The sequence below is a fragment of the Carcharhinus amblyrhynchos genome, chromosome 16 (assembly GCF_965287045.1).
Source record: "Carcharhinus amblyrhynchos chromosome 16, sCarAmb.v2.hapA, whole genome shotgun sequence".
In the NCBI taxonomy this organism is placed as follows: Eukaryota; Metazoa; Chordata; class Chondrichthyes; order Carcharhiniformes; family Carcharhinidae; genus Carcharhinus; species Carcharhinus amblyrhynchos.
The window spans coordinates 8,329,123-8,346,112 of NC_137339.1; the positions used below are offsets into that span (position 1 = coordinate 8,329,123).

The 16,990-nt window shown below is 44.7% G+C and overlaps 1 protein-coding gene across 1 annotated transcript; it reads left to right on the top strand.

Annotated features, from left to right (window-relative positions):
• The first annotated feature begins 6,446 nt into the window (after positions 1–6,446).
• LOC145353617 (dynein light chain roadblock-type 2-like) lies at positions 6,447–16,290 on the top strand. Its single transcript, XM_080204383.1, has 4 exons — positions 6,447–6,504; positions 10,617–10,692; positions 11,988–12,155; positions 15,457–16,290. The coding sequence occupies exons 1-4, from the start codon at positions 6,502–6,504 to the stop codon at positions 15,507–15,509; spliced, it is 300 nt and encodes a 99-aa protein (XP_080060509.1). The 5' UTR covers positions 6,447–6,501; the 3' UTR covers positions 15,510–16,290.
• Positions 16,291–16,990: the final 700 nt, after the last annotated feature.

Here is a 16,990-nt window from a genome sequence, read left to right on the forward strand (position 1 = left end):
CTGTTTTGTGTGAGAATTTGGGTATTTGTTCTGAGGGCAAACATTTTGGCCCCATTCTAGTGAGGCGTGGAATTTCATTCCTGTCCCATAACTGTAATAAAATGTAACTTCATTGAATGACCTTCTTTTGAAGAGGGAGGTAGGTGAATTTACATTTACAAGTGAGATATGAAGAGAGATTTGCTTGGTTTATCAGTCAGTCCTTGCTCATAACCTCCTTGGTGAGACCTGGCTGGCTGTTCATATGCAACTAAGTAGCAACTTTCCTATCAAAACATTTTACAGGTAATTAAGAAGGCAAATGGAATTTTGTCCATCATTGCTGGAGGGATGGAGTTTAGAAACAGGTAGGTTATGTTGCAGCTGTATAAGGTGCTGGTGAGGTCAAACCTAGAGTACTGTGTACTGTTTTGATCTCACTTGAGAAAGGATATACTGGCACTGGAGGGGGTACAGAGGAGATTCCTTAGGTTGATTTCAGAGTTGAGAGGTTTGGCTTATGCGGAGAGACTATGTAGACTGAGCCTATACTCGTTGGAATTCAGAAGAATGAAAGAAGATCTTATTATGAAGGGAATAGATAAGACAGAAGCAAGGAAGTTATTTCCTATGGCGAGTGAAACTAGAACTAGGGGGCATGGCCTCAAAATAAACAGGACCAGATTTAGGACTGGGTTGAGGAGGAACTCCTTCACCCAAAGGGTTGTGAATGTGAAATTCCCTGCCCAGTGAAGCAGTTGAGGCTACCTCATTGAACGTTTTTAAGGCAAAGATAGATACATTTTTGAACAGTAAAAGAAATAAGCAAGTGGGTAATTGGAGCTGGGTCCACAAAAAGATCAGCCATGATCTTACTGAATGGCGGAGCAGGCTTGAGGGGCCAGATGGCCTATTCCTGCTCTTATTTCTTATGTTCTTATGCATAGTCCCAGTTCTTTTCATACCAATCGTAGATCAGAGCAAAAAACGTAAAGCCACCTGTATTAATGACAAATTAACAAATACTTGCATGTATGTAGTGCCTTTAACATTAAATGTCCTGAGGCCCTTCAGAATGGTGTATTTAGACAAAAACTGAAAACTAAGCTGAAGGAGGAGATGTTAGCAATGGTGTCAAAAGTTTAACCTTTAAGGAGGGCCTTAATGGTGGAGAAGTTTAGGGACCTCCAGACCATAGTGCCTGGTTAACTAAAGGCACATAAACCTGTCGATGGTCAAGAGAGGATAGCTGTGCAAAAGGTCAGACAGCGGAATGATGTTCTTAAGAAAAGTTTTGGAGGACTGGAATAGGGTAGAAATAGGAAAGAGCAAAGTCTTACAGGGATCTAAAACACGAGGGTGAGAACGGTAAATTGGAGGCAAGCTGGGATACCAGTAAGGGAACGAGGCATAAGACTCAGTGTAGCTAGGATACAGGTGGCAAAGGCAACTGAACTTATCAAGACCAGATGAGGTGCCAATGAAATATTTTGGAACCTGGCAGCCAATTCACCCATTAAACAGACACTGTTCCAGTGACAGTTTGTCAAAATTTGGTTTGGTCTCGCACCAGATTCATCTGATCTCTACCCTAGCGGTCCTCAAACTTTTTCGAAAAGGAATCCGCAAGAGGCAAGTCAGGTAATGTCAAACACAAATTCCAAGAGTGCAAGTGGAGAAGAAACCCTAGGAACTGCACAGTGGCACTGTGGTTAGCACTGCTGTCTCACCGTGCCAGAGACCCAGGCTCAATTCCTGGCTTAAGCCACTGTCTGTGCAGTCTGCACATTCTCCCCATGTCTGCATGGGTTTCCTCTGGATGCTCTGGTTTCCTCCCATAGCCAAAAGATGTGCTTAGGTGCATTGGCTATGCTAAATGCTCCCTCATTGTATCCAAATAGGCACCGGAGTGTGGCGACATTAGGATTTTCACGATAACTTCATTGCAGTGTTAATGTAAGCCTACTTTTGACACTAATAAACTTTAAAACTTAAGTTTATACCCTTCAAGAGACTATTCACTGGGCATCGTAGTTAACCATCAGAGGCATACTCTGATTGTATCTGGCGTGCTGAAAATGCCAGGATAGTTATCATTGAACGAAATAAAACTGAGGGACAGAGTGCAGGAAATGCTCTCCAAATCTCTGTCCCAACAAAACTGGTTGAACATCCTTATACAGTACAAGGCAATTAGGGCTTCATTCAAAAAGTATTTTCAAGTCAACTGGTTTATTTGATAATGGGGCACAATTATAGCGCTACACTAATACACAGCTTCACAGCAATTCAAATTTTGAGCTAACCCTGTCTGGTCGCTAAGGTAACTAAGCTTTAGCCTCCAATTTCATCCTTCCTTGTTGCTCACTGAATAAACCCAAAGGTTTACTGTTTTCTAGCCTCTTTGATCGTGACCTGAACTTCAAACCTCACATCCAAGCTATTTATTTATTATGAGGCAATTCAAAATGTTAGTCATGGCACAAATCAATTCCAGCCTCCCAGATTGCTTGGATCCATTACAGTTCATCTATTGCCGCAACAGGAGATGTCACTTCCCCGGCCCTGCACTCAGCCCTGGAACAATAACAGACATCTATGTCAGACTCCCATTGACTACAGCTCAGCTTTTAACACTATTATTCCTACAAAACTTATCTCCAAACGCTGTGGCCTGGGCCTCAGCTCCTCCGTCTGTAACTGGATCCTGAACTTCCTAACCCATAGACCACAGTCTGTGAGGATAGGCAATGACACCTCGTCTAAGATCATCCTCAACATCAGTGCCCCACAAGGCTGTGTTCTCAGCCCCATACTATGCTCCTTATACACCTACGACTGTGTGGCCAAATTCCCCTCCAACCTGATTTTCAAACTTGCTGGTAACACCGCCGTAGTGGGTCAGATCTCAAACAATAATGAGACAGAGTACAGGATTGAGATAGAGAATCTGGTAAACTGGTGCTAGACAATGATCTCTCCCTTAATGTCACCAAAATGAAGGAGATTTGTCATTGACTTCAGAAAGTGTAGTGATGAACATGCCCCTGTCTACATCAGGGACGAAACAGAAATGGTCGAAAACTTCAAGTTTTTAGGTGTCCAGATCACCAACAACCTATCTTGGATCCCCCCACCCCACCTCTGCCCAATGCCAACACTATAGCTAAGAAAGCCCACCAAAGCATCTACTTTCTCAGAAGGCTAAGGACATTTGACATGTCAACTGCAACTCTCACCAACCTTTACAGATGCACCATAGAAAGCATTCTTTCTGGTTGTATCACAGCTTAGTATGGGTCCTGCTCTGCCCAAGACCGCAAGAAACTACAAAAGGTCATAAATGTAGCCCAAGCCATCACACAAACCAGCCTCCCTTCCATTGACTCTGCACTTCCAGCTCTCTCAGCAAAGCAGCCACCATAATTAAGGACCCCACACAACACGGACATACTCTCTTCCATCTTCTTTCATCAGGAAAAAGATACGAAAGTCTGAAGTCACGTACCAACCAACTCGAGAAAATCTTCTTACCTGTTGCTGTTACCCTTTTGAATGGATCTACCTTGCATTAAGTTGACCTTTCTCTATAGTTAGACTGTAACATTCTGCACTATCTCATTTTCTTCTCAATAAAAGGTTATGATTTGTCTGTGTACTATGCAAGAAACAATACTGTGCGCAGTTCTGGTCGCCTCACTACAGGAAAGACGTAGAAGCTATTGAAAGGGTACAGAGGAGATTTACAAGGATGTTGCCTGGACTGGGAGGCATGCCTTATGAAGTTAGGTTGAGGGAACTGGGTCTCTTTTCCCTGGAGAGACGTAGGTTGAGAGGCGACCTGATAGAGGTTTATAAAATGTTGAGAGGAATAGATAGGGTGGATTCTCAGAGGCTATTTCCCCAGGTTGAAATGGTCGCTACGAGAGGACACAGGTTTAAGGTGCGGGGAGGAAAGTACAGAAGTGATGTTAGGGGTAAGTTTTTCACTCAGAGGGTGGTGAGTGAATGGAATCGGCTGCCGTCAGTGGTGGTGGAGGCGAACTTGCTGGGGTCTTTTAAAAGACTTCTGGATGAGTATATGGGGTTTTATGGGATTGGGGGTTATAGATAGGTGTTGATGTGATCGGCGCAACTCGTGGGCCGAAGGGCCTGTTTGTGCTGTAGTGTTCTATGGTCTATGTTCTAATACTTTTCACAATATATTAATACATGTGACAATAAATCATGTGACTTATTGTGACTAGCTGAGACTTCTAACATTACTTCTGTTCCTTGTCATTGCTAAACCCAAATCTCATCGAGGCCTTTGTTGTGTTCAGATATGATCTTTCCAGCCTGTACCAACTACCAACTCATCCAAAACTCCACTACTAGTTTCAAAACCTTTCTAAAGCTTCACTGCTCTCCACCTTCACTGGCTACCTGCAGAAATATAGTTTTAAAACATAGGATCTGGTTTGCAAATGTTTATAAAGTCTTGTTGCACTCTACCTCGTTGACCTGTTGTGATCCACCTCTTTCGTATATACAACCTCCCATCGGATATAATGTTTAAAACCAAATTCCCATCCTAAACTTCTATTTTTGTAGTTTCTTTCCAACTTGAAAAGTTTACTCAGAACTTTTCATGTTGTCAATATTGGGAAGCTGACGCCATTGCTTTTGGTCTCTGCTCCAAATTCTGGTCCCAGCCATAAAAACCTGTAAAATTCTAACAATACTAGACAGGTTAAGTGCAGGAAGGATGTTCCTGATGGTGGGGAGTCCAAAACATGGGGTCACAGTCTTAAGAACGTAGGGTAAACCATTTAGGGCTGCGATGAGAAATTTCTTCACCCAGAGAATGGTGAGCTTGTCAAATTCGCTACCACTGAAAGCAATTGAGGCCAAAACATTGTATGTTTTCAAGAAGGGGTTATGTATAGCTTTTGGGACTAAAGGGATCAAAGGCTAAGGTTGAAAGCGAGAACAGGTTATTAAGTTGGATGATCAGCCATGACCGTGTTGAAAGGGCCAGTGGACTCCTGTTCCTTTATTCTATGTTTCTATTGACTCCATCCATCTCCCTGCCCATCTTGTTTGTGCCATCAGTACACTGCCTATTCCCACCTCTGCAACATTGTGGCACTTCACCTTTTGCTCAGCTTGTCAGCTGCTGAAACTCATCGTGCCTGCTGGACTCAAATAACTTTTCCCACTCTTCTGGCTGGCTCCACATTCTGTCCCCATAAACATGAGGTCACCAGTGGCGTGATGCTCCTGTGAGGTTTCTTGCAGTGTTTTATATTAGAGGTGCTATATACCAACTTTTACAACAAGTTGGTGACATCTGTGGAGAGGGAAGAAAGTTAACGTTTCAAGTCTGATGCGACTCTTCTGAGCTGTTTGACCAGGTACAGGATGCTCTAATTCTTGATCAAGTGTCTGTTATCTCTTTTAAGCAACTTTGGCCATTTACCATTTTTGGAGGTGACTTATTGGTGAAATTTATTGTAATGTAGGTAGTAGAATTATAATCCCTATGGTGCAGAAGAGGCCATTCAGCCCGACAATTTTCCCCCTACCTTCCCTATCCCTGTAACTCCCTGCATTTATCATGGCTAATCCCCCTAACCTACACATTTTTTGGACTGTCGGAAGAAACCAGAGTACCCAGAGAAAACCCACATAAACACAGGGAGAATGTGCAGAATCCGCAGTCTCCCAAAGTCGGAATCAAACCCAGGTCCCTGGTGCTGTGAGGCAGCAGTGCTAACCACTGTGCCACCATGCTGTCCTAAAATCTATTCATCTATACATTTATTAATGCCTATTTGATATGTAGAGAATTGGGAAATGGCACTAATGCTTTTCTGTTTCTTTCTGTGTCACAACACTAGATTAAAATCCAACTGGTTTATGTAGTCGCACAAGCTTTCAGAGTGCTGCTCCTTCAGGAGCAGCGCTCTGAAAGTTTGTGCTCCCACATAAACCTGTGACATTTCTTACTGTGCCCACTCCAGTCTAACGCAGGCACCGCCACATCATGGTCTCTCTCTGCCTGTTGGAGGATTGGTATGAAATCCCTGAAACCTGAAACCTGATACCTGGCCTCTGTTAAGGTCGAACCAAATAAACAAGCTCCAGTTAAAGCAGGACAAAGTAAAAGGGGCAGCTCCGCAAGAGGAAGCCCGAACAAAATCAAAGTACAAAGGAAACTTGAAAACACCAAATTAAAATGTGATTATTTGGGTCAATAATGCACCCCAGCGCCTGCAAACCTGACGCCTGGGAACTGGAGTGTCTCTGGGTGTCAATCACAGCTGATTGACAAAGGGAGTCCTGGGCGGGGCGGGGCCCAACTGGCGCCCATTCATAAAAGGAATGGCAACAGGGCGGGGCGGAGCCTGCCACTGATTGACATCCCGATTGCACCAATCAGCGCGGGGGAGCGGCGGGGATGATGTCATCGCCAGCTGGAGGGCGGCGCGCAGGCGCAGTGGAGGGCTGTGGTTGATACAGTTGCGAGAGATCTGGGACATGGTGAGTGCTGGGGGAGGCTGCAAAGAGAGGATGGGGGGGGGGATTGTGTGTTTGGGGGGGGGGGATGGAGGAGAAGCAATACATTGCACTATCAGCTCAACCTTCTTATCGCAGTATAGCTCCTGTCTGGGCGTTGCCTGTGCAATTAAATGTCACACAAGGGGCGTGAGAATTGGACACAGATAAACATGTCCTTAATGATAAGATCCAGTCGGCAGGGATGATTTTAATATTGACCGGAGTCTTTAGGTTAGAGGCCCCGAGTTAAAGCTGGTTGAAGCTATTTGCCTATCTGGGATATTAGGAAATGAAAAGCCTACCCAAAATCGACAGTGATGATGAACGCGGCCACCGTGGGCTGTGACAGCTACGGTGCATCATTTCCAGAGCTTTAGCACTATGTGTGGTGCTGAGCAGTGTTGCCAAGCTGCTGTGCTAATGGCTTGCTGGATAAAAAGCAACTGTCAATGTGATGCTGAGCAGGTGGTTTTGGGTTTTGTTTTCCCCCTTTCAGAGAAATGCTTGCCGAGAAAGATTCCTTTTTTTGCAACTGTACAGGGCACTGGTGAGGCCGCAGCTGGAGTACTGTGTGCAGTTTTGGTTGCTGCACTTACGCAAGGATATTTTAGCCTTGGAGGGAGTGCAGAGGAGGTTTACTAGGCTGATACCGGAGTTGAGGGGCTTGAACTATGAGGAGAGGCTGAATAAGCTAGGCTTGTACTCGTTAGAGTTTAGAAGAATGAGGGGAGATCTCATTGAGACGTATAAGATGATGAATGGGATGGATAGGATAGAGGTGGAGAGGCTCTTCCCGCTCAGAAAGGACAGTAGGACTAGGGGGCACAGCCTCAAGATAAAGGGGCGGTTTAGAACGGAGTTGAGGAGGAACTTCTTCACTCAAAGGATGGTGAATCTCTGGAATTCTCTGCCCGTTGAAGTGGTGGAGGCTGCCTTGCTAAATATATTTAAGACGCGGGTTGATAGGTTTTTGATAGGCAAGGGGATTAAGGGTTATGGGGAGAGGGCGGGAATGTGGAACTGAGACACGACAGATCAGCCATGATCTTATTGAATGGCGGGGCAGGCTCGAAGGGCTAGATGGCCTATTCCTGCTCCTATTTCTTATGTTCTTATGTCCTTTTGGTTTAAAGTTTTCCTCAGAAGTGGAGTTCTGTCTGCTCACCTCACTTATGGGAAGGACGTAACAGCACTTGAGGGGATACAGTGGATATTTACCAGAATATTGTCAGGGGTGGAAAATTGAAGCTAACTTTGAAGAAAGATTGGATTTGATTTAGATTTGTTACTGTCAGATGTATCAATATACAGTGAAAAGTGTTGTTTCTTGTATGCTGTACAGACAAAGCATACGGTACATAGAGAAGGAAAGGAGAGAGTGCAGAATGTAGTGTTACAGTCATAGATCAACTTAATGCAAGGTAAGTCCATTCAAAAGTCGGATAGCAGCAGTGAAGAAGCTGCTCTTGAGTCAGTTGGTATGTGACTGCAGACTTTTGTATCCTTTTCCCGATGGAAGAAGGCGGAAGAGAGAATGTCTTAGGTGCATGGGTTTCTTAATTATGTTGGATGCTTTTCTGAGGCAGCAGGAAGTGTTATTCTCCTTGGAGCAGAGGAGGCTCAGAGCAGATTTGACTGAGATGTGCAAAATTTATGATAGGTTTGGATAGAGTGGATGGGAAGCGGTTATTTAATTAGCAGAGAAGTCTGTGACTGGAGGGGGGGGGGGGGCACAGATTTAACGTGGATAGGTTAGAGGAGAGATTAAGGCCAGTGGTAGGAGATCTGGAAGTGTAGTAGAAGCAGAAATCCTCAACTATTTTAAATGATTATTTATTTATTTATTTATTAGTGTCACAAGTAAGCTGATACTAACACTGCAATGAAGCTACCGTGTAAATCCCCTAGTTGCCACACCCCAGCGCCTGTGTGGGACACTACATTGAGGGAGAATTTAGCATGGCCAATCCACCTAACCAGCTTTTGGACTGTGGAAGGAAACTGGAGCACCCGGAGGAAACCCACGCAGGCACGGGGAGAAAGTGCAACCTCCACACAGACAGTGACCCAAGCTGGGTATCGAACCTGGCACTGTGAGGCAGCAGTGCTAACCACTGTGCCACCATGCTGCCCCAGCTTCCTATAGGGCTACGGACCAAATGCTGAAAAATGGCATTGCATTGGGTGCCTCATTTTTCAGCCGGTGTAAACATGGTGGGGAGAGTGCCCTTTTGCTGTGTGCTTTCCACAATTTTTCTGAGAACTCATTCTCCATCAGTCTGATTGTGAGCTGCTGCACAAAGAACAATGCCCGATCCTGCACCATTTTCACTGACTCTCAATTCCTTGAGTCTACAGTGCTATATTCTACAGCTAGAGTTGCTTTTTCTCTTAGAGCTCTAAGCAGCAGAGGGGAGAACTGCGGCTGCACTTTCTGCTGTCTTTTTTAAATGTCAGAACACATCAGCACAGGCCAGTGAGACTTGGGATCAATCTTTCAGCCTGTGTCAGGTCAGGTTATCTCAGTTTTGCACTTGCCCTGAGCACACTCAGAAAGGGAAAGTCAGCTCCTCTGATCATTAATCAGCTCGTGAGAGAGAGAGAGAGAGAGGCAGGATGTCAGATGGAAAGCTATGTCTCTTTTGTGGGGACTATGAATTGGGTTAAATTTGAATTGTTTTTTGGGACAAGCAAGGCGATGGATTAAGGACTTGCCCTGTCGGCTGAGATTAGGGTGACTATGATGTCCATTGGGGTGAAATATTGGAATGTTACCACCACTCTTAAATCTACAGCCGTACATGCTGTATGTTCAGACATTTGTTGGATGGAATGGGGAAGGGAATAAAATTTCATTTATTACATTGTCCAGTTATTGATAATATTGTGGCAACAAGCACAGGGTATGGGGTGTTTCCTCTGGGTGCTCTGGATTCCTCCAACACTCGAAAGATTTGCAGGTTGGGTGGATTGGCCATGATAAATTGTGCCTTAGTGTCCCAAGATGCATAGGTTAGGGGAATTAATAGGGTTAATATGTGAGGTTATAGGGCCTGGGTAAGGTACTTTGTTGGAGAGTCAGTACAGCCGGGATGGGCTGAATGGCTGCTTTCTGCAGTGTAGAGATCTTATGTTCCAGTGTGATGGAGAGCAAACATTTACGAGGAGAGGCACACCTCAGTGCCCAGCTGATCATATCCATGCAGTTTACTGTAGGAGATGCTGGCAAAGATAGTCCGAGGGCCTGTGTCTGACCACCTCACAGCTCCATTCCCCTTCCCTGGCAACTGCCTCAGGCTGAAGCAGACTGCTTGTGATCTCAACCTCTTACTTGCGTTGAACTCTGACTTGATATTCTCACCATCATAAAGGCTGCCTACTTGAAGCTCTGCACCTTTGACCCCCCTCTATCCTGTCCTCAGCCCCTGTGCTGCTGAACCCCTCAATTACATTATCCAGCTAGTTCAATAATCTTCCCCACCGTAAACTTCAACTCCTTCCTGAACTTTGGAAGTTGTCCCACTAGCCTGTAACCCCTGCCCTCTGTGATGCTCTGGCCCCCAATAATTTGAATGTAAAATTCTAATAGCTTTTGTAAAGCCATTTGTGAACTCTTGCTTCGTCAAAGGATATGGGGGAAAAGGGGGATCGGGATATTGAATTTGATGATCAGCCATGATCATAATGAATGGCGAAGCCATTCGGGTGGCGCAGTGGTTAGCATTGCTGCCTCACAGTGCCAGGCAGCCTGGTTCGATTCCTGGCTTGGATCATTGTCTGTGTGAAGTTTGCACATTCTCCCCATGTCTGCGTGGGTTTCGTCCAGTTGCTCTGGTTTCCTCCCACAGCCCAAAGATGTGTGGGTTAGGTGCATTGGCCATGCTAAATTGCCCCTCAGTGTATTGGAATGTGTAGATTCGAGGGACTAATGCGGTAAGTATGTGGGGTTACGAAGGTAGGGCCTGGATAGGATTGTTGTCATTCCAACTCGATGGGCCAAATGGCCTCCTCCTGCACTGTAGGATTCTATGATTCTAATATTAAGAGCCTCTCACATCACTACTTGGCAATGTTAATAATTCTTCTCTTTACAGGCTGAAGTTGAAGAAACACTGAAGAGAATCCAGAGCCAGAGGGGTGTTGTAGGAATAATTGTTGTCAATGCCGAAGGTAGTTATAATCTTTTATTTGTCTATAATAAAGGACAGAATTTTCAGGGTGGTTCTTTGTACCCATTTCCCTGTTTGTCAGACAGGGTGAAGATTTGACTTTAACTTCATGTTCGCTGTTTTATTTCCCCTTGGAATGATGTCATTGTTATTTTTAAGATTGACTTCATCAGGACTGGTAGACTTAGGCATCTGAAGTAGCGTGTTATCTTATTGAGTTTTTGGGTATATGTTAACAAGCTGAATAGGACGTAGGTTAATGATTCAAAGCTTTTTAAGTTTATTTATTAGTGTCACAAGTAGGCTTACATTAACACTGCAATGAAGTTACTGTGAAAATCCCCTAGTCGTCACACTCCAGCACCTGTTTGGGTACACAGAGAAAGAATTTGGCATGGCCGATATACCTGACATCTTTCTGACTGTGGGAGGAAACAAGAGCACCCGGAGAAAACCCACGCAGACACGGGAAGAATGTGTAAACTCCGTACAGTGACCCAAGCCAGGAATTGAACCTGGGTCCCTGGTGCTGTGAGGCAGCCGTGCTAACCACTGTGCCACCGTGAAGAATGCGACAGTGATGGGAGCTGATGCTCAGCTCTGTGATGCCATGTTGCACCGGTGAAGAAATTAGAAGCACAAATTTGAAGAATAAGGAAAGTGATCAGTATGCGGAGAGCTGGTGTTTATGGCAGAATCTGCGGATTGCACATTGGATTTATCAACCCTCACGGAATCCATCAAACCGGACTGAATGCAAGTCATCTCCAATCCCAAGGGATTGCCAAAGACCTTGGAGATATTTGCTCCTGTTGAAATCCATAGCTTTCTATACTGGGACGGCACGGTGGCACAGTGGTTAACACTGCTGCCTCACAGCGCCAGGGACCTGCGTTCAATTCCCGGTTCATTCTGCGTGTGGAGTCTGCATGTTCTCCCCGTGTCTGCGTGGGTTTTCTCCAGGTGCTCCGGTTTCCTCCCACAGTCCGAAAGACTTGCTGGTTAGGGTGCATTGGCTAAGCTGAATTCTCTTCAGTGTACCCGAACAGGTGCCCCAGTGTGGCAACTCGGCATCCAATGGCCTCCTTCTGCACTGGAGGGATTCTATGATTCTACAGTGCAGCATTCCCTCAATACTGCACAGTCTAGATTTTCATGCTCAGGTCCAGGAAAGAGATTTGAACCTGGAGCCTCATGAGTTGGAGGCAAGAGTGTGCTGCCCACTAAACTGCATTGACCACGTAGTCTGTTCCTGTCCATCATTGTCACGTGACTGAAAGCTGTTCTCTTTCTCAGGTATCCCCATCCGGACAACCATGGATAATGCGACCACAGTCCAATATGCAGGCCTTATCCACCAGCTATCCATGAAAGCTCGGAGCACCATCCGGGATATCGATCCTCAGAATGACCTCACCTTCCTCAGAATCCGATGCAAGAAAAATGAAATAATGGTTGCACCTGGTAAATGTGGTTTATCTTAATCTGCCCTTTGGCATATTTTATGTTACTATCCTCCAGGTTGAAATCCCACCTGTTAATTCCTTCAAAGCAATGTTATTAGCTCTCCAGAGACCTGACAGGTGAGTATACCCACTAGCATGGTGCTAAGCAGTGTCGATCCGAGGTTCCTGAGTTTTATTCTTGCTCTATCATTCTTATAAATTCTTCCACAGGAGGTGGGCATCTCTGGCAAGATGTGGAGATGACGGCATTGGACTGGGGTAAACACAGTAAGAAGTCTCACAACACCAGGTTAAAGTCCAATAGGTTTATTTGGTAACACAAGTCACAAGCGTTCAGAGCACTGTTCCTCCATCAGTTGAGTGGGAGTTCTGTTCACAAACAGGGCATATAAAGACACAAACTCAATTTACAAAATAATGGTTGGAATGTGAGTCTTTACAGGTAATCAAGTCTTAAAGATACAGACAATGTGAGTGGAGAAAGGGTTAAGCACACAGGTTAAAGTGGTGTATATTGTCTCCAGCCAGGACAGTTAGTGGGATTTTGCAAGCCCAGGCAAGTGGAGGGGGTTACAGATAGTGTGAGTTGTAAAATTGCATCTGGAGATTGGCTATTGTTGGCATTGAGTCTTGAGGTAGTTGCAGCAGTGCCACTGTTGTAGGGGAAGCTGGTGTAGAGCATCGAGACATCCATCATGACGAGGAGTGCTCCTGGTTCAACGGCTCCATGTGTGCTAAGTTTCTGTCGGAAGTCCATAGTGTCGCGACGAAAGCTGAGGGTTCTTTGTACAATGGGTTTCAGGATACTCTTGAGGTAGCCGGAGAGGTTCTCGCACAGGGTCCCATTGGCAAGGCCAGCATTTATTGCCCATCTCTAATTGCTGTTGAGTGGGTGCTACTGATCCACCTCCTTGAATTTCTGCAATCCACGCAATGTAGGTACACCCACAGTGCTGTTAGGGAGGGAATTCCAGGATCTTCACCCAGTGACAGTGAAGGAACGGCAATATATTTCCAAGTCAAGATGGTGAGTGGCTTGGAGGGGAACTTGCAAGTAGTGATCCCAGGTATCTGCTCCCCTTTTCCTTCTGGGTAATAGAGGTCATGGAGAATTGGCACAGTGGTTAGCACAACTGCCCCACAGCTCCAGAGACCTGAGTTCAATCCCAGCCTTGGATGACTGTCCTCCACATGTTTGCGTGGGTTTCCTCCGGGTGCTCCGGTTTCCTCCCACAGTCTGAAAGACTGTGCGAGTTAGTTGGATTGGCCATGCTAAATTGCCCCTTAGTGTCCCAAGATGTGTAGATTAGATGGATTAGCCACGGAAAATGTATAGTGATACTGGGATAGGGCTGGGGTAAGAGCCTGGGTAAGATACTCTGTCGGAGAGTTGGTGCAGACTTGATGGGTCAAATGGCGTCTTCTGCACAGTAGGGATTCTATGATTTGGAAGATGCAATCAAAAGATGCTTCAAGAGTTGTGCAATGCATCTTGTAGATGGTACACACAGCTATCACGCAGTGGTGGAAGAAGTAAATGCTTAATGTGTTGGACAGGGTGCAAGTCAAGTGGGCCTGCTTTGTCCTGGATGGTGTTGAGCTTCCTGAGTGCTGTTGGAGCTGCACCCATCCTGGTGAGGGGAGAGTGTTCCATCACATTCCTGACCTGTGCCTTGTGGATGGTGGACAGGTTTTGGGGAGTCAGGAGGTGAATTACTCATTGCACAATTCCTAACCCCTGACCTACCCTAGCAGGTACAGTGTTTACATAGCTGGTCCAATGAAGTTTCTTGTCATTGATAAACCCCAGGATGTTGATAGTGGGTGTTCACCAATGATAAAGCTATTGAACATGTTATCTGACCTCCACTGCAACAGCAGGAGAAGAGACACCCATCAACCATTGTAATGAATCAGAGATTTAGCTATCAACTTGAGTTCCTCATTCCTACTCGCTGTTCATGTTGGGATTCTGTGCCAGACACTAAGGTATATTATGAAGCCAGACCAGACCACAATAAATTTTCTATTTTAGCATTAGTGTGGGGATAGGATGTTTCACTCCAGGAGTGATTCCATTCACATATTAAGGATCTTTTATAGTAAAGTGGACTTTATTTAATTACGCAGTTTGACTATAACTCTACCAAATGAATCAGCTTAACCATTAACAATATTTAAAAATGAAAAGGCAACAACATTAATTTCTAACTTATCACTGTTTCAGTTCCAAATAAGCAGTATTCCTCTTGTTGACTTAACTGGCACTGTAAACACAGTCAGCAGCCATAAATATATTGGCATAGACTGCAAAAATAAAGAGGGGCAAAGTGATCAAAAGATTCATTACAGTTGGGAGGGAGTTTTAAATTTGTGGTAATAAGATTCTAGGAGCTGAGAGGGTGGGTGATGGGGGGAAGGTGGCGACCCATAGAACAGGGATAATGAGAAAGTAGGACTTGCTGTCTTTTAATGGAAGGTCGAGGATGCGAGGCCAGTCAGGTGAGCATTGGAATATTTGACTTTGTTGGGACCATCAGAATGGATGACAATTTCAGCAGCAAATGAGCTGAGGTAGGTATGGCATACTCGTATGAAGATGAAAGTAATCCATCTTTTTAACAGAGAAGATTTATGTGACATCAGTCTGGAATTGAACTATGTGCCAAATTGCAAAAAGGTCAGCCTTACGGAATGGTCAGGGCAAGGAATGGAATCGGTGATGATAAATTGGATTTTATTGTGAGGGGTAAATACCTGGCTCTTGGCAATGTTTAGCTGGAATAAATCGCAGTCTGAAAGAAGAGCAGTGAAAGGGTTGAGAAAGGTGGTGAAGAGCTAGAACTGGGTGTCAGTGGTATAGATGTGGAGTTGATTGTTGCAATGTTGAGGAATTACAGACTGGTTTTTATAAAATTGTAACCCCATGCATTTAATCCCCCCGACCCGAAGGGGCAATTTAGCACGGCCAATGCACCTAACCCACACATCTTTGGAGTGTGGGAGGAAACCCACGCAGACACGGGGACAATGTGCAAACTCCACACAGACGGTGACCCAAGCTGGGAATTGAACCCAGGTTCCTGGCGCTATGAGGCAGCAATGCTGTGCTGCCTCACTGTGCTGCCGTGCTGCCCATAAACTACATTCTGATTGCATGTTAACAGCAATCCTCATTGGTAAGAGGGAGGAAGTAACCTGATTTCAACTTCCCTAACTCCGGAAGGAGAGATTGTATTTTATTTCATTTGTGGAGCTGAACATTTCACTAATTTTTGTCTATCTTTTGCCCTTGACAGATAAGGAATATTTACTGATTGTTGTGCAAAACACGAATGAATCATCTTTGTAATGTCAGCACGGTGAAACCCGTGAATAGCTTCAGCGCCGTGGGAACACACATTTACACGACAATGATCTTTGGTGTGAATTCTCACTGCGCCCTGCACTGGTCCACAATCGCGATGGCTGCGTCCTTACCCCTGTGCTTCTGAGATGCTTCTCCTCAAACAAGTGACTGCATCCCATCCCTTCCACAAGTAGTTTAATGGACCCATTGTTCACTGGCTAGCACTTTGTGCTAGTAACGTCTCATGAGCTTGCTTACTTACATATCATCCTTTTACCAATCGGGTCTTCAGCAGAGGTTGATTTTTTTTTAAATTGAGATGCTTGCAAAGCGTTTGTGGTCAATTGGAACAAATTCCCAATCTAATTTCCAGCATTTTAACACAATCTGGTCTCCCCCTTTGAAACAATTGTACCTTGAGCCTTGAATAGCTACCGGTTTTATTCTCATATCAAGGTTGGTTTATAGTTGGGGCTAAAGTATTTGCATTAAGGTTGAAGAAATGCAACTAAACTTTTAAAACAAAACAAAAGGTCTTTAGGTCAGAAAAACAAGATAATGGATGTGGCCGATTCCCTGGTACTCTGAAATTCAATCTTCCTCTTGCAGGTTCCTTCATTCTTTCCCCAAAAATAAGTATTTGTTGAAAAGGTGCGTAACATTGCTGTGATGTATACTGGCTACTGGAACAGTTGTGGACTGGTTGTCATGTGGAGGCTGGGTAGAGAGGGAAATGGAGACCATTGTGAAATATTGTTTATCTGAAAATAAAGCCAATAAAGCTTCCACAAATCTTTGTTCTTTGCCTATTTTACACAGCAGCCTTCTCAACGTTTCCGCTTGTAGCACCATATCAACAGGCTTATTTTTAACACAAGAAAGAACTTTCTCAGAACTCTAAGGAAATTTGGTATGTCAGCTATAACTCTCACCAATTTTACAGATGCACCATAGAAAGCACTCTCTTTCGGGCTGTATTTCACAGCTTGGTATGGCTCCTGTTTTGTCCAAGATTACAAGAAATTACAAAAGGTTGTGAATGTAACCCAATCCATCACGCAAACCAGCCTCCCATCCATTGATTCTGTTTACCATTCCTGCAGTCTCGGAAAAGCAGCCAGCATATTCAAGGACACCATGCACCCCAGATATTCTCCCTTCCACTTTTTCCATTGGGAAAAAGATACCAAAATCTGAGGTCACGTATCAACCGACTCAAGAGCAGCTTCTTCCCTGCTGCCATCAGACTTTTGAATGGACTTATCTCGCATTAAGTTGATCTTTCTCCACACCATAGCTATGACTGTAACACTGCATTCTGCACTCTCTCCTTTCCTTCTCCATGAACGGTATGTTTTTGTCTGTATAGCGTGCAAGAAACAATACTTTTCACTGTATACTAATACATATGACAATAATAAATCAAATCAAAATGCTGGAAAATCTCAGCAGGTCTGGCAGCATCTGTAAGGAGAGAAAAGAGT